We start from the raw sequence: 13,872 nt of genomic DNA on the forward strand, positions 1-13,872 counted from the left end.
TCCAGATACCAAAAGCCATATTCCCAAAGAATATTAAAACAAATAAAAGAGGGAAATTAATCTTAGAGAGCTTAACCGAAGCAGACTGTATTATAGCCAATGGGAGGTTTCCCTCTGACAGTCCTGCTCATTTAACACATAAATCAGGAAATGGTGGTTCAATTTTGGATTATGTGATTGTCGATAGCACATTTTTTAATTTTTTGAAGGACCTGGTAGTGTTAGCCACCGATCTTAGTGATCATAATGTCTTGATGCTGAAGTTGAATGTATCATCTCCCAAAAATCACTGGAAAATCGGGGATGATTTATTGAACTTTAATACTAAAAGCAGGAAGTGCTATTGGAACCCCGGGACTATTAAAAATCTGTCCAACTTACTGGAATATACAGTAGATAATTTAGCTTTATGGGAAGGCAGAGAATTAGACTGCTTTACGTCATTTTTACAAATTTTAAAATTAAAAGCTCAAAAGCAACTAACAGCTAAGGTAATGCATAAAATTCCCTCTGATCTCCTTAATTTAAATAAGGAAATAAATAAGCTGGTAAGGGCCCAATACCTTTCTCCCTCTCCAGACCGTAGACAAAGAATTTCACTCTTGAAGAGGAGAAGAAACAGGCTGAAGGTCAGATTAAAACGTCAGAAGGAAGACGCTCTTTGGTGTAAATTACGGGAAGCAGCCAAGAATGGTCGGACTAAGACCTTTTGGTCACTAATTGGGGAGGGTTGTGGGGTGAGAGCCAGACCCTCTCCGATATCAATAAATGAGCAGACTTGGGTAAATTTTGTTCAGGGTCTATATAGTAGTAATGGCGAGGAGTTTGATCGCAATAAATTGCAGGAAGATTTATGTCCTTATGATCCTCCTTCCGAATTAGAAATTGAAACTGCAATTAAAGCTCTCCGCTCGTCCGGTGCCCTCGGCCCAGATGAAATTCCAATCTCTGTATTGAAAACTCATAGTGCCTTATGGGGAAAAATTCTATACCCCGTCTTTAAAGCCTGTTATAATAATGGCATTGTTCCACATTCTTGGAAAGGGAGCTTGCTAATTCCTATCTACAAAAAGGGCGCCAGGGATTCTCCTGAAAATTATAGACAAATAGCTCTCCTAGACGCTATAGGCAAGGTTTTCACCAAGTGTCTATTGAATTCTATAAATGACTGGGTGACCATGTCTGCAATTCTTCCACTAGAGCAGACCGGATTTAGAAAACACCACGGTACCTTAGATAACTCTACTGCTCTTCAAATTTTAATTGAAAAATATGTCACAGTCCGTAGAGGAGGTCTTTATGGAGCATTTATTGACTTCTCTACGGCCTTTGACAAGGTGGAAAGAGCTCTGCTTTGGAGTAAGCTAATAAAATTAGGAATGCCCCCGAGCCTATTGAAACTAGTTATTGAACTCCATACAGACACCTGGTGCAGAGTTTTAATGGGTGGTGATAGAGGACTCTCCAGGATAATATCTACCAATAATGGGCTTAAACAGGGCTGCCTCCTGGCCCCACTGTTATTTTCCTTATACATTGCAGATTTACCTAAAGCCATGTTAGCCACGAGTAATGGTATTGCCCCTGTATTAGGGGGATTATCCATCGCATGCTTAATGTATGCTGACGATATTATAATTCTAGACCTCACCCCAAAGGGTCTGAATAATCGTTTAAAAAGTTTGTACTCCTACTCCGTGGCCCACTTTTTAAAAATTAACACCTCAAAAAGTAAAATAATGTGCTTCTGTGGAAGGAGAAAACCTAAATACAGCGATTATTTCTGGTCTGTCGGGGGGGAAAGATTAGAAGTAGTTAAATCCTACCCCTTCCTTGGGAAGATCGTCACGAGTAATCTCTCAGAAAAAACCCATACAGAGAAGAATGGTAGGAAAGCTCTCGCTCAAGGGAGGAGTCTTATCTCCTTATACAAAGCGACAGGTCGGAGGCATTTTTCTATATTGCTCGAAGTCTATCGGGCAAAAATCCCCGCATCTCTAATCTTCGGACTAGAAATAGTGGACATGGCATGCTGGAAATTCCTGGATTCTATTGAGGGAAGAATTCTTCGTAATCTAGCCTCTGTAAATACTGCAAGCTCTACGTCATCGTTGCGACAAGAGTTTGGTCTACGTAGTGCACGGTCCCAGGCAGTGGCGAGTGTTGTGAGATGGGTTTTTTATATTGCTGAAGGAAAACCTGGCACCCTGAGGTTTCAAATAAAAAAAGAACTGCTGGGTTCCTATAATGTTTACTCCTCTATAGTAAAAAACTTCAGACAGGCAATTTCTCTATTACAGATTGATGAACAAAGTCTTTTTACACTATCAACTCCCCAATTAAAATTATCTTTAAAAACCTCATCTTGGGAGTTGAGTTTTAGAGCTGATAGTACGATCCGAAAGTCTAAGAGAGGAATGTTCACCCTCGGTAACTCTTGTGAAATTAAAAAATTTCAACCATATTTAGGTTGGAATCTTCCTCATGCAGTTAGGCGATTTATCTTACTGTTAAGATATGATTTACTCCCATTGAATTGTTTATTGTCTAAATGGCATGGTGGTACAGATATCTGTGACCTCTGTAAACTCTATCCCCAGGATTTATACCATGTAGTTTTTGTTTGCCCAGCCCTTATGGTACACAGACGAAAATGGGTAAAACCTCTGTGTTTTCAGCTGGGTATTTTTACTGCTTATGATTTCATTGTAGCTATGTTTAATCCTCCAAACGAAATGTTTTGCTTTAAATTGTTTTCCTTCTTTAAATGTTTTTTAACACTGTATTGACATTTCTATTTAAATATGTATTGAAAATTGTTTCTTTTCTTTTTTTACTTTATTGCTAAACTGTTATGTGGATCTCGACAGAGTTCCGTTATCATAAAAATAAAAACTTGAAACTTGAAACCTCTGGATGGAGACACCACTCGTAATCGGCCAATAACTGACAACTGATAGTGGCAGCATGCACATTCAGTTCTCCAGCCAGATGATTCGCAATCACGCAGATCTGATGGTCCTGAGCCCATGACCAGAGTCGCAGAGCCCCTCAGCAAAGAAGATACAACCCTACTCCTCACTGTTTGTTGATTTACCACATCGCTGTAGTGTTGTCCGTCATGACCTGAACCGACGGACCGTGAAGGGAGGGATGGAAGGCCTTGAGACCAAAACGTATCACCCACAATTCCAGAAGATTGGCGTGAAATAACCTTTCCTCTGGAGACCAAAGGCCTTTGACCTCCAGATCCCCCAGATGAGCTCTCCACCCAAAAGTGGAGACATCCGTGATCACTCTGGCCACCGGAGAAAGAGGTTGAAATGGCTTCCCTTGAGACAGGTTGCCTGGAACACTCCACCATAACAGCTCCACTGCAGTGTCTCTGGAGATTCTGACCAACTCTTTGGGATCTCCTTTGTGTTGAAATCACTACCTGCAGATGCACCACTGGAGGGCCCTCCTATGCCAGCGTCCATGGTTGACCAACAGTATGCAGGAAGCGAACAGACCGAGCAGGCGCAAGACCTTCAGGACTGGAACAAGCGCTCCATTCTGAAAAAGTGGAATTATTGCCTGGATGTCTTGAATCCTCTGTAGAGGCGAGAAGGCACGACTCACAGTAGTGTCCAGTTCAGTTCCTATGAACAGGTTGCGCTGAGAGGGCATCAGGTGAGAGTTGGGTACATTTATCGATAACCTCAAGTCGAACGACAGTCGTGTTGTTACTTGCAAATGATGCAGCAACATCCCTGGCGACTTTTCATTGAGCAGCCAGTTGTCCATATAGGGAAAACAGGAACCCCTGATCTTCTGAGATGTGCTGCCACCACTGCCATCACCTCTGTGAAGACCCGAGGTGCGGACGTAAGATCGAACAGAAAGACTGCAAACTGGTACGGTTGAGACCCCTCTGTAAATAAAAGATACTTCCGATGCGACTTCAGGATGGGAATGTGAAAATGTGCATGCTGCAAATCAATCGACACCATCCAGTCTTGCTTCTGCAGCGCAAGAAGAACGTGAGCCAGGGTCAACATCTTGAATTTCTCCTGTTTGAAGTAAAAATTAAAAACCATGAGGTCTAGAATCAGCCTCAAGCGACAGTCCTTTTGAGAATCAGGAAGTATCGGAAGTAGCATCCATGACCCCTTTCCTGCTACGAAACCACCTCAAAGCAGGAGGTGCTCTTCTGAGCACAAACCCTGACGTGGAGGGAAAGGAGGGGGGGAACTCCTGGAAGGGTAGGGTGTATACATTCTCTAGGAAAGTTCAACACCCAGAGATCTGTAGTAACAGACCTCAAGTTTTATAGAAAATTGAACACCCATCCTCCCAATGGACAAGCATGCTCCAGGATGGAGGAGCTAGAGCTGCTCCCATGCCGTACCAGCTGAAGGGGTAGAAGAAGAGGAGGAGGAGACTTGCTGTTGTGCTGAACCTTGCAGACAACCTCTGTCCTTTCCCCTGTATGACCTGTACAGGGGGGTTACTAGCTGTTGCTGCTGCTGCTTGGCACGAAAGGATAGTGTCCTGCAAAACCATGAAACCTACGGTATCTAAAGCCCTTGGATTGAGACTGGAGACCCAAAGATCCTGCTGTGGCTCTGCTGTCTTTAAAGCACTGCAGTGCAGAGTCTGCTTTGGCCCCAAATAGATAAGGTCTAACAGGGAAGCTTGTAACTAAGCGTGCCTCCTGGTCGCCAGAGAGAAACCCATTGCCCTGGCAACCGAGTCAGCAGTGTCCACACCCTGTATGGCCTGGCGGGCCGCAGCTTAAGCATCAGAAATAGCCTCCGAAAAATGACCCTGAACATCCTCCGGAAGTTTTGGGAGCACTTCCCTTGCCAAGTCCATAAGTGCATGGATATAGCGACCCAACAGACATGTAGCATTAGTTGACTTGAGAGCCATACTGCTAGAAGAGAACACCTTCTTTGCAGATTGCTCCATGCGTTTGGACTCCCTATCTGCAGGTGTAGACGGGAATGATCCTGCAGACTGCCTCAAGGAGCACGAAGCCTGGACGACCAAACTTTCCGGTGATGGATTAGTGGATAGAAAAGCAGGATCCCCAGGAGCCACCTTATACCTCCTCGCCACTGATCTGGACACAACAGGAGCTGTCATCGGCTTCTGCCACACATCAAGATGGACTCAGTCAAAGCCTTGTTGAATGGAAGCAAAGGCTCCGAGACAGAAGAAGGGGAATGAAGCACCTCTGTCAAAATGTTAGACTTGAGTTCTACTGTGGGCAGAGGTAACTACAGCAGATCCGCTTGCTGTCTTCCGGATCATTGAGTTATAAGATGTTACCTCCTGCGTTGGGATACCTGTTGGGGGAGGAGAGTTCCCATTAAGGAGATGTATCCAGGCCACTAGCTTCCTGCAGACCTTCAAATCCTGATCAGGGTCCACAATCTCCCCTTCCTCAGCCTCCTCGTGTTGTTCATGATACTCCTCTTCTTCCATTAACCTCTGTGTTTCTCTTCTAGATCTCATCCTTGGAAACGGCGTTGGTGGTGATGGATGCGGAGCTGGCGGCTTCAGGATCAGTGTTGAAGGAAGGTCTACAGGGACAGTAGACGACACTGGTCAAGGTCAAGTTGGCGCCAGTTCGGAACCAGATGGCGCCGGGGAGATCCGTCCAGTGGCACGTGCCCCTCCAGAGATTTTACCGACGTCGAACATCTCGGCGCCGGGAGAGGCCACCTCACTGGAGCCATCAGCATATAAGGCATGAGAGGTGACTGAGGGAAGTGAGGAGGCAAACATCCCAGGGAGTATGCCAGCGGGCCCATGGGACAACCGGCGCACCAGCAGGGTTGCCGCTCTGGAGAACAAGACGAACATCGCATTAAGAAAATGCGCAGGATCCGTACTCAGAATTGGGAAGGCATGATACCCTGGATCCAGTACTGCAGGCTCTGAGACTACCCGAGGAGGAAGCATATTCGGCTCTGGTTGCGGCACCGGAGACACTGGAGCCAGAGGTGAAGTGGTCGGCAACAGTGGAGGGGTTGCTGCTTTTGGCGCTGGTGAAGTCTCCGCTCTCATAGCCGGAAACGGGCTGGAGTCACTTCAGGAGATGGAGAGACTTTGTCCTTCCGATGACGCCGGGGACACCAACTTCGGCGTATCATCTTTTGATGAACAACCCTAGACCCATGGCACCGCTTCTTCTTATGCTTCCTCGACTTCGAGGTATGCAGAGGCGGTGACTTGGATTGGGACCTCGACCTTCTTCGACCCCCTTTTTTTTTTTTTTTAGATTTGGCCATGAACAATTTGGCCTCCCACTCCTTCAATGCCTTGGGGTTCATGCGCCTACATGACGAACACTCCCCGATGTGGTGGTCCGACAAGAGACACCACAAACAGTCTTCATGAGGGTCAGTAATCGACATCTGACCCCCACATTCCCTGCATGGCTTGAATCCGATTTCCTCTGAGTCGCCATGGTCGCTGCTACAAAGACCCGAAGACTTGCAACAAAGAAGCTCCCAGAAATGGAGAGCCCTGGGAAAAACCGTTACACGTCGACGGCACGGAACAAAGGGAACTGACGTCAGCACGCCGATGAGGACTTCTTATGGCTCAGATTACTTAGGACTATAGTGCATCCTCTTGTTCCTCTAGTAAGCAGCAAAGTTAAAGTTACCTTTGGTTCAGGAGAGTGCTACTCTGTGAATACTGAACTAGGGCTGAACGTTGTGATGGCTAGCAAACAGATATCAGAGAATAGTTAAGCTTGTACCAGAAAGTGCTGAAAATATAAGTGAGGGTTGCCCCCATAAAGTGATATTTATTATATCAACCTCCAAAAGATGGAAGGATCTATTCTTATTAAAACCTGTGACCGAATGGTAGCACAAGACTTTTTGCGGGAGCCACATTAAACTGTTGTTCTATTTCCTTGACTGGTTTCCCAAATCAGACATAAGCACAAGCACAACTGAATGTTTTCAACATTTTCAAATACAGTTCTCATTTATTTACAGTAAACTTAAACTCCTCCATTTTCAGCTGAAAATCCTAAATATTCCGCCACCATAGGGATGTTATTGTGGAAGAAATTCATCTGAAAGATGCCATTTCATATTTAGGGTTTCCTCCAGCTACTGGAGGATTGTCAGTTCCCTCCAAACCCTAAATGAGACCCTTAGCCATGGAATCTCTAAACCCTTCTCACAGTGAATATGAAAGGCTTCATTTGTTAAACCATTTAAAGCAGTTTCAACAGTTCCCAAATCTGAAAACAGAAATTCAGAAGTTTAAAGATTATTCTGACCCTAAGTCACAACTAAGAAGTTAACAAATAGAGTGGTTTAGCTATGTTCCATGGTCTGAAGGTTAGGGTTGTGGTGGGAGAGGAAGGGTGTTGCCGAGTAAGAACAGATGTTAGCCATTTCAAATGGTTTTTACAAGTAATTTGCCTAGTACATTAGTCGTGTGAACTACTGGGGTTAACAATGAATTGTGTGTAAAAGGTAAAAATCATCATCTGTTAAGAAAAGACTTTATGTGAAGACAAAAAGTTAAGTGTATTTGTAATTTAACTCCTAGATTATCCCTCAGGGAACCACTGCAGGCTAGAGTGAGGCAAAAGTATTGACATCAATGATTTTACTGGCTGTCCTTGCACTGTCTAGGGACTTTTATGAATTCCACCACACCACCAAAAAAAGAAGAATTGATTGTGATGTAATTTTGTTGTTGTGAATCAAACCCAAAACGTTCTGTATGATACAAGTAGGATTAATTTCACACAGCACCACAGCAATGGCATGTTGAATTTCTAACTTTTTTTCTTACCTGGGTCTCTCCTGTAATCACCAAGGAATTCTTCTAAACTTACAAATCCGTCACCGTCTTTATCATGTTCTTCTAATGCTCCATCAATGACAAACTCCTGAAAGAAGATTCATAAACATGAAATGTTATAAGTATTCCTAATAAAACCTTCATTTGGAGACTCCACTGAAAATGTTTAAAATAAAAAGACAAATTAATAAAAATGTTATGAACCACCTGTGGCATTAATCAATGAACCTCTGGAATGCCCCACCTCCACAGGTCGATCTTGCTATATTTTTTCCAATATTCAAAAAATGCTTAAAAAATATTTTTTTTCTATATTTAGTCCAATGACCCATTATTTCTTTGTAAACATGATCAAATGTACTTTTAACTGAGTCTCTAATGTAATTACTGTATTTTAGCCAAGCCAACCAGTGGTCACTGTATACTATAGTCGGTATACCATATATCAATACTGTATCAACCACTATCTTCTTATCAAGCGCTCTTTCATTCTTCCTGTAGGGTTTAGTTTGCACTATAGAAAAACCAAGAAAATAAATATAAAATAAATAAGATCATCAAATTTAAAGGTGATTGTCAAAATCATATTTCTTTGCATTCCCAACAGATTTGCTTTCACAGCAGGCTATGACAAAGAATTTGAGGTGACTGCTTCACGTACATAGATGATGTCTTTCACTTACATACCCAACTATCTTTTCACTCATGGCCGACAAAGCTGTCAATTAGAAGCTATTTTGGTGACAGAAGCAGTAGTCACGTAAACATGATATAGAAACGAATGAGGTCTTGTTCCAGTCATATATATATATAGCACACTCAGCTATTAGTTGGGTCTCAAAGCAGCAACAGAGTTTAAGTAGCTTCCGACCGTTGTTTCGAGTAATCAAATCACAGATGAGGGTACAATTCATCTTGTGAGTCGGGCATGGCCAAGTAACACGGCCGGCAGGACGTGAACCTTCATAGCTCCCAGTCCGCTCGCTCGTGAATCCTGCTAATATCCTGCTGCAGATGTCCTTCACTGGTCAAAATAGATGCACACCGATCTCTGGAGTGCGAGGAATCGCCCGGGAGACTGCTACAACAGGATGTGAGCTGCTGTCCGTGAAAGAGATCGCAGCGGTCGGGAGGCCTGGCTTGGGAGTGGTGGAGGCCTTCTGTGGGCGCTGGAGTCTGGGAACGCCTGGTGGCGTGGCGCCGCATTTACAGCTGACTGGTGGGGATTGTTGCCCTACACTACTCGCCTCCTGAACGTTTAGGTGGATGCCACGGCAGCGGACTTTGATCCTGGTCCTGGACAGGCCCGCCCTGTTGACAACGCGCGGTGGGGCAATCTCCCTGCATCTGCACAGTGCCGGAGAGGCTCATCGGCAGGAGGTCCGGGACGGACTCCGGCATGCTGTGGCTTAGGACCACCTGGCGATTTCAGCGGTGGAGGGGCCGCGTGGTGCGGGGCCCAGCTGGAGGAGGTTATTGCTGTAGAGGTGAGATCTGTACGAGTGTGGCGCCCAGCTGTGTGTGGGGCAGGAGAGCCAATTTCATTCCTCTGACCGGGGCAGATCCAATAATCATCTGAAACTGCTAGTGGCCCTGAAGGAAGGGACGCACCAGCGTGAGAATATCGACGTCGATTATGACCGGCGGTGTCGCCTCGACGGCGAGTGCCGGCGTCTTGACCCCTCTCGACGTCGATGAGAGCTCGACGACGAACCAGTCCTCGACGTCAACCTAGACGGAGATCTCGACGTCAGTCCCCTCGACGTCGAACATTGACGTCGCTTCGACCCGGAGCCCCGGGGAGACGGAGAACAGACTGTGGTCATTCCTTTTGACGCCGACGTCGAGGCTATCGACGTTGACCGAGACCGGTGGCGTTTTCTGGCCTTTTCTTTACTGGGGAGCCCCCCAGAGGCCGACGCACAGGCAGAGGAAGGAGCCCCTTCATGCCCAGACCCACCTTGTCCTTGCTGCCTTCTCAGATCCAAGCCCTGGAGCCTGGTCTTCACCCTATCCTTGAGGGTTCTTTTAGGAAACTGCAGACAGATATCACACTCCTCAGGAACATGAGAAGAAGGCAGGCACAGGATGCACACCCTGTGAGGATCCGATTTTGTTTTTTTCCTGGAGCACTCAGGACATCTATCAAATAATGCAGGCATATTTGATAAAAAGAACAGCCAAAACAGCAGAGAAACTCTAGTCAGATGTAGACAAGGCAAAAACACGTCAAGTGAACACACTCTAACACTTTAAAAGTGCACAATTAGTAGAAATAAACCCAAAAAAGGGAGAGCTCAATGCTCCAGGGTCCTGCTAGCAGGAGCCGGAAAAAAGAACTGAAAGTGGAGGGAGTTGCTGTGCATTCTAGGATACCAGGAGAGTTCTGGAAAGTTTCCTTAAAGGCACGGTATCCCCTGTTAAGCCACATAATGGCAGCCTATGAGGGCTTGTCGGTCCTGTTCTTCCTCTCTATCATTCCAAGGGGGGGGGGGGGGGGGGGGGGGGGGGGAGAGTGTTTTCCATGGTTAAACCTGGCAGACAGGTCTAGTTGAAGTACTGGACAGTGTAGCCTTGCATGTATAGGCTGCATTATTTGTCTTTAATTTTCTCTTAAGTGTCTATGCAGCACTGCAAAGAAGAAAGCTTAAGAGATTATTTTTGATTGCTCCGGGGTCCCCGCACATGAGCGGAACTATTCACTAGATTATGACTATACACAGAGATCCCCTACTACAGAAATGTGTGGAATGTACAGCTCTGTCTCAGAGTCAAAATACAGGGGCCTGGCCAGCTTCTGTCTTGACCTGGACACTGTCCAGTACAGTCAGCTCGGTTTTTCGTAACAGACGAAAGGGGGCGAGGCTTCTAGAACCTTCGCATCAAGTTGAGTAAAGGTATTAAAGGCAGGGAACCTTGGCACCCAGATGGGAGCTCGCTTGTGGGGCAAAAGTGTCGTCACAAGGAAACAGAAATTTTGAGAGTGCCAATTGGAATCCTGCCTGCCTGTCAGAAGGGCTCCTCCAGCCCGAGTTGACAAGGATGTCGAGTGAACGATCGGTGAGGTGTTACTTACTTTGTGCATATAATTTCTAAGTTTCTCTACTCCATGTATATATGAAACATGTTATTCTAGTTTTGCGCCTAAGTTACTTGATATTTGGGAGTCTCCATTAACCAATATATTCTGCCTTCCTTTTCAAAGTGCTGGATTAATAAATATGCACCTGAATTCGTTTTCTTGCTTCGCCTTAAGAGAGTGCTGCGTCTTGTTTTGTGGTCTCGTCTTTTGGGAGTGCTGTTTTACAAGTTATTTAAAAAGGTACAGCAGTACATTTGCCTCCTCTCGGGAGTGCTGGGCTTAAGTGTGTCCTATTGTTTCAAATCTGAAGCATGACACCTACTCCTACTGCTTGGGAGATCTATCATATGGTCAGGCAAGCATCAGAGTAACGGCTGATCCTGCAAGGCCGTTTCTGCTCAGAGGAGCGCTCCAACCATTCCGGTCCTTACACACTCACAGAACCGGTACTGGAAACAAAACACGGCATTCACAAAAAAACTAATTAAATGAGACATTCTTATAGCACAGATTGTCCGCTCCTGTAAAGAGTACGACTTAAAGACTCCTGGACATCATATCAACAGTTTGGTGTAAACATGTTGGAAAGAACGAATAAACACAAGTTAACCACTCCTTTAGTACTTGTACTGGAGCCCCCCCCCCCCTTTACACCAGAAATTCACTGCAACAACCTTCACTAATCTCACCTGATTTCAACATTCTTTTTAAGCTGTGTTTGAGGTTATGCGGGCAGATGCCATTTGTTTATTTCATTGTTTTTATAAAGTTGTTTTGAGTCTTGAAGGCTTAAAGTTTTGGCGAGAAAAAACTATGGACCTGATTTAGTGTTTGGCAGAGAGGGTACTCTGTTGCAACTGCAATGAGTACTCTCTCTGTCAAATGCTTCGTTCGCCATCTGATTTACTGATGGGTGAACCCTTAGTATCTCGACAACGGAGCCTGCTCTAGCTCTATCACAGTAATAGTGTTCATATAGCCAGACAAGAAGTATGATTTATTGGAGTTTGGCAGTTTGACCACTTGCCCAATTTAGAGTGGGTGGGTGAATGACCAGTTTACACTGTCCAACACCGCCGGGTACACAGTGAGGGTTGTGTTGGACTTGGCCCTTTTTCCAGGGTCATCTCTGAACTTTTTGGCTTCCTCCTGGTATTTTTTCTGACCTGGTGTTGGTGGTTTTAGGACTCTTAACACTTTATCACTGCTATCCAGTGTAAAGTGCATGCGCTCTCTATTATAAACGTGGTAAGATTGATCTGTTTGGCGTATTTAATTTACCTATCAGTACCTTGTAAAGTGGTATCTCATATACCCAGGCAAGTAAATTAAAAGCTACTGGTGGGCTTGCAGCGCTGCTGGCGCCACCCACCAAAGTAACCTTTCAAACCTGTCTCAGGCCTCTGCCATTGCAGGGCCTGCAAGCGCAGTTTACTGCCGCTGTGACGTGGCACATAAAATGGGTGCCACGTCTGTGACTCCCCAGTCACCACTATGGTAGGCCCTAGCTAACCCTATGGGCAGGGTGCATTGTAGGTAAAAGGTAGGGCATGTGCCTTAACTGTGTGGCACATCCTGGTAGTGACAAACAGCCATTTTGGTTTCTCACTACTGGGAGGCTGTCCTCTCATAGGAATGCTTTGAGGATTCCCTGATATGTGCTTCAGTGGTAATTCCTGGTAGGAGAGGAGTAACGTGATCAAGTGTGGTATGTTTGGTATAGTGGTAATAAATGCTGTGCATAAGTGTTCGCAGATTTATTATCACTATTTTAGAAGTGGGCATTTCTGTATGCTATGTGTCTTTGTGCCTGCCTGATGTGTATTGCATGTCTGGCTCTGGATGACAGGGGCTGGGTGAGTCAGCGCTAGGCTGAATAGGCCAATCTGCATTAGGATTAGTGGGAGGAGTAGCACCTGGACCTGAATAAGTCTGTGCCTGCCTTACACAATGCTGGCTCCACCCCCCTGTGGTTTGTCTGGGGCCAGAGCCTACACAACAATGATAGTGTTTGAGCAGTGTAAAGAGGTATAGAAGGTACCCCCAGAATTAGTTTGTGCTGGGATTAGGCCTGTGCCAGGGGGAGAACAAAGGCACTAACTGATTTAAATAGTGGGGCTGTGACCCTATTATTGGTACCTGCTGGAAACTGTGCTGCTGAAGGACTGCTGGGCGCCAGGAGGAACCACCACAAAGGACCACCCCTCTGCTGGAGGGCCCTGTGAGCTGGCCTGCATGGGCCCAGCTCTGCCTTGTGGGACTTTGGGGACTGAGCATTTTGTGAGTGCTTAAATTTCCCTGGCAAGCAATCAGCGCGCTGGAAGTGCCCTGCTGTCCCATACAAGTAGAGTGTGGTGAGCTTTGTGCATCTAGTCACCGCTGGAGCCGTTTGACTACTTATTTCCCCACAACGGGGAGAGGGCTGGCCAATGCTGTTCTAGGAGCCCGAGAAGAGAACTCAACTTTCCTAGATAAGGAGGGCACAGTGTGCGTTTGCGCAGTGAGGAGATCGCCCGGTCTTTCCCTCGATTCATGTCCGGAGCACCGTGTGGCCGTGCTGTGGGCGTGGGGCTGCCTTCCCCAATCCAAGAAGTTGCGGAGGCTTCGCTCCGTATTCGGTGGCAAAGGAAGTGAGCCGCCAGAATGGGACACGGAGATGGGACCAGAAGCCAGGCAGCTGCTGCCTGAGTGTGGGTGGGGTCGTGCAGCAATAACTGACGGCGAGGGCGGACGCCCCCATCAGTGGAAGTCAGGCGTTGCCTGGTGGTGGCAGAGGCGCCGCAGAGTCTGCATCCTGCCGGGAGCCTACCCTGCCTTGCCGATCCGCAGAAGGAAGCAGACAGAATCCAGGCGGGGTCTGGGTGTAGGCAGGCGAAGCAGGCTCGTGCTCCATGCCCGTAAGACGGAGGAGCACAGGGGCCTGGACCATCGGTGGCGGGTTGACTGCCATGTAACTCGCTCAGCCC

The 13,872-nt window shown here is 46.3% G+C and overlaps 1 protein-coding gene across 1 annotated transcript in view; it reads right to left on the reverse strand.

Annotated features, from left to right (window-relative positions):
• The window catches only part of RCN2 (reticulocalbin 2), a 176,898-nt gene that overhangs the window by 84,366 nt on the left and 78,660 nt on the right, over positions 1-13,872 (reverse strand). The window contains exon 6 of the mRNA XM_086921907.1: positions 7,816-7,912. Coding sequence (XP_086778033.1) covers positions 7,816-7,912 — 97 coding nt within the window. The remainder of the gene's footprint in view (positions 1-7,815; positions 7,913-13,872) is intronic.

Source organism: Lissotriton vulgaris, chromosome 5 (assembly GCF_964263255.1).
Source record: "Lissotriton vulgaris chromosome 5, aLisVul1.2, whole genome shotgun sequence".
Classification (NCBI taxonomy): Eukaryota; Metazoa; Chordata; class Amphibia; order Caudata; family Salamandridae; genus Lissotriton; species Lissotriton vulgaris.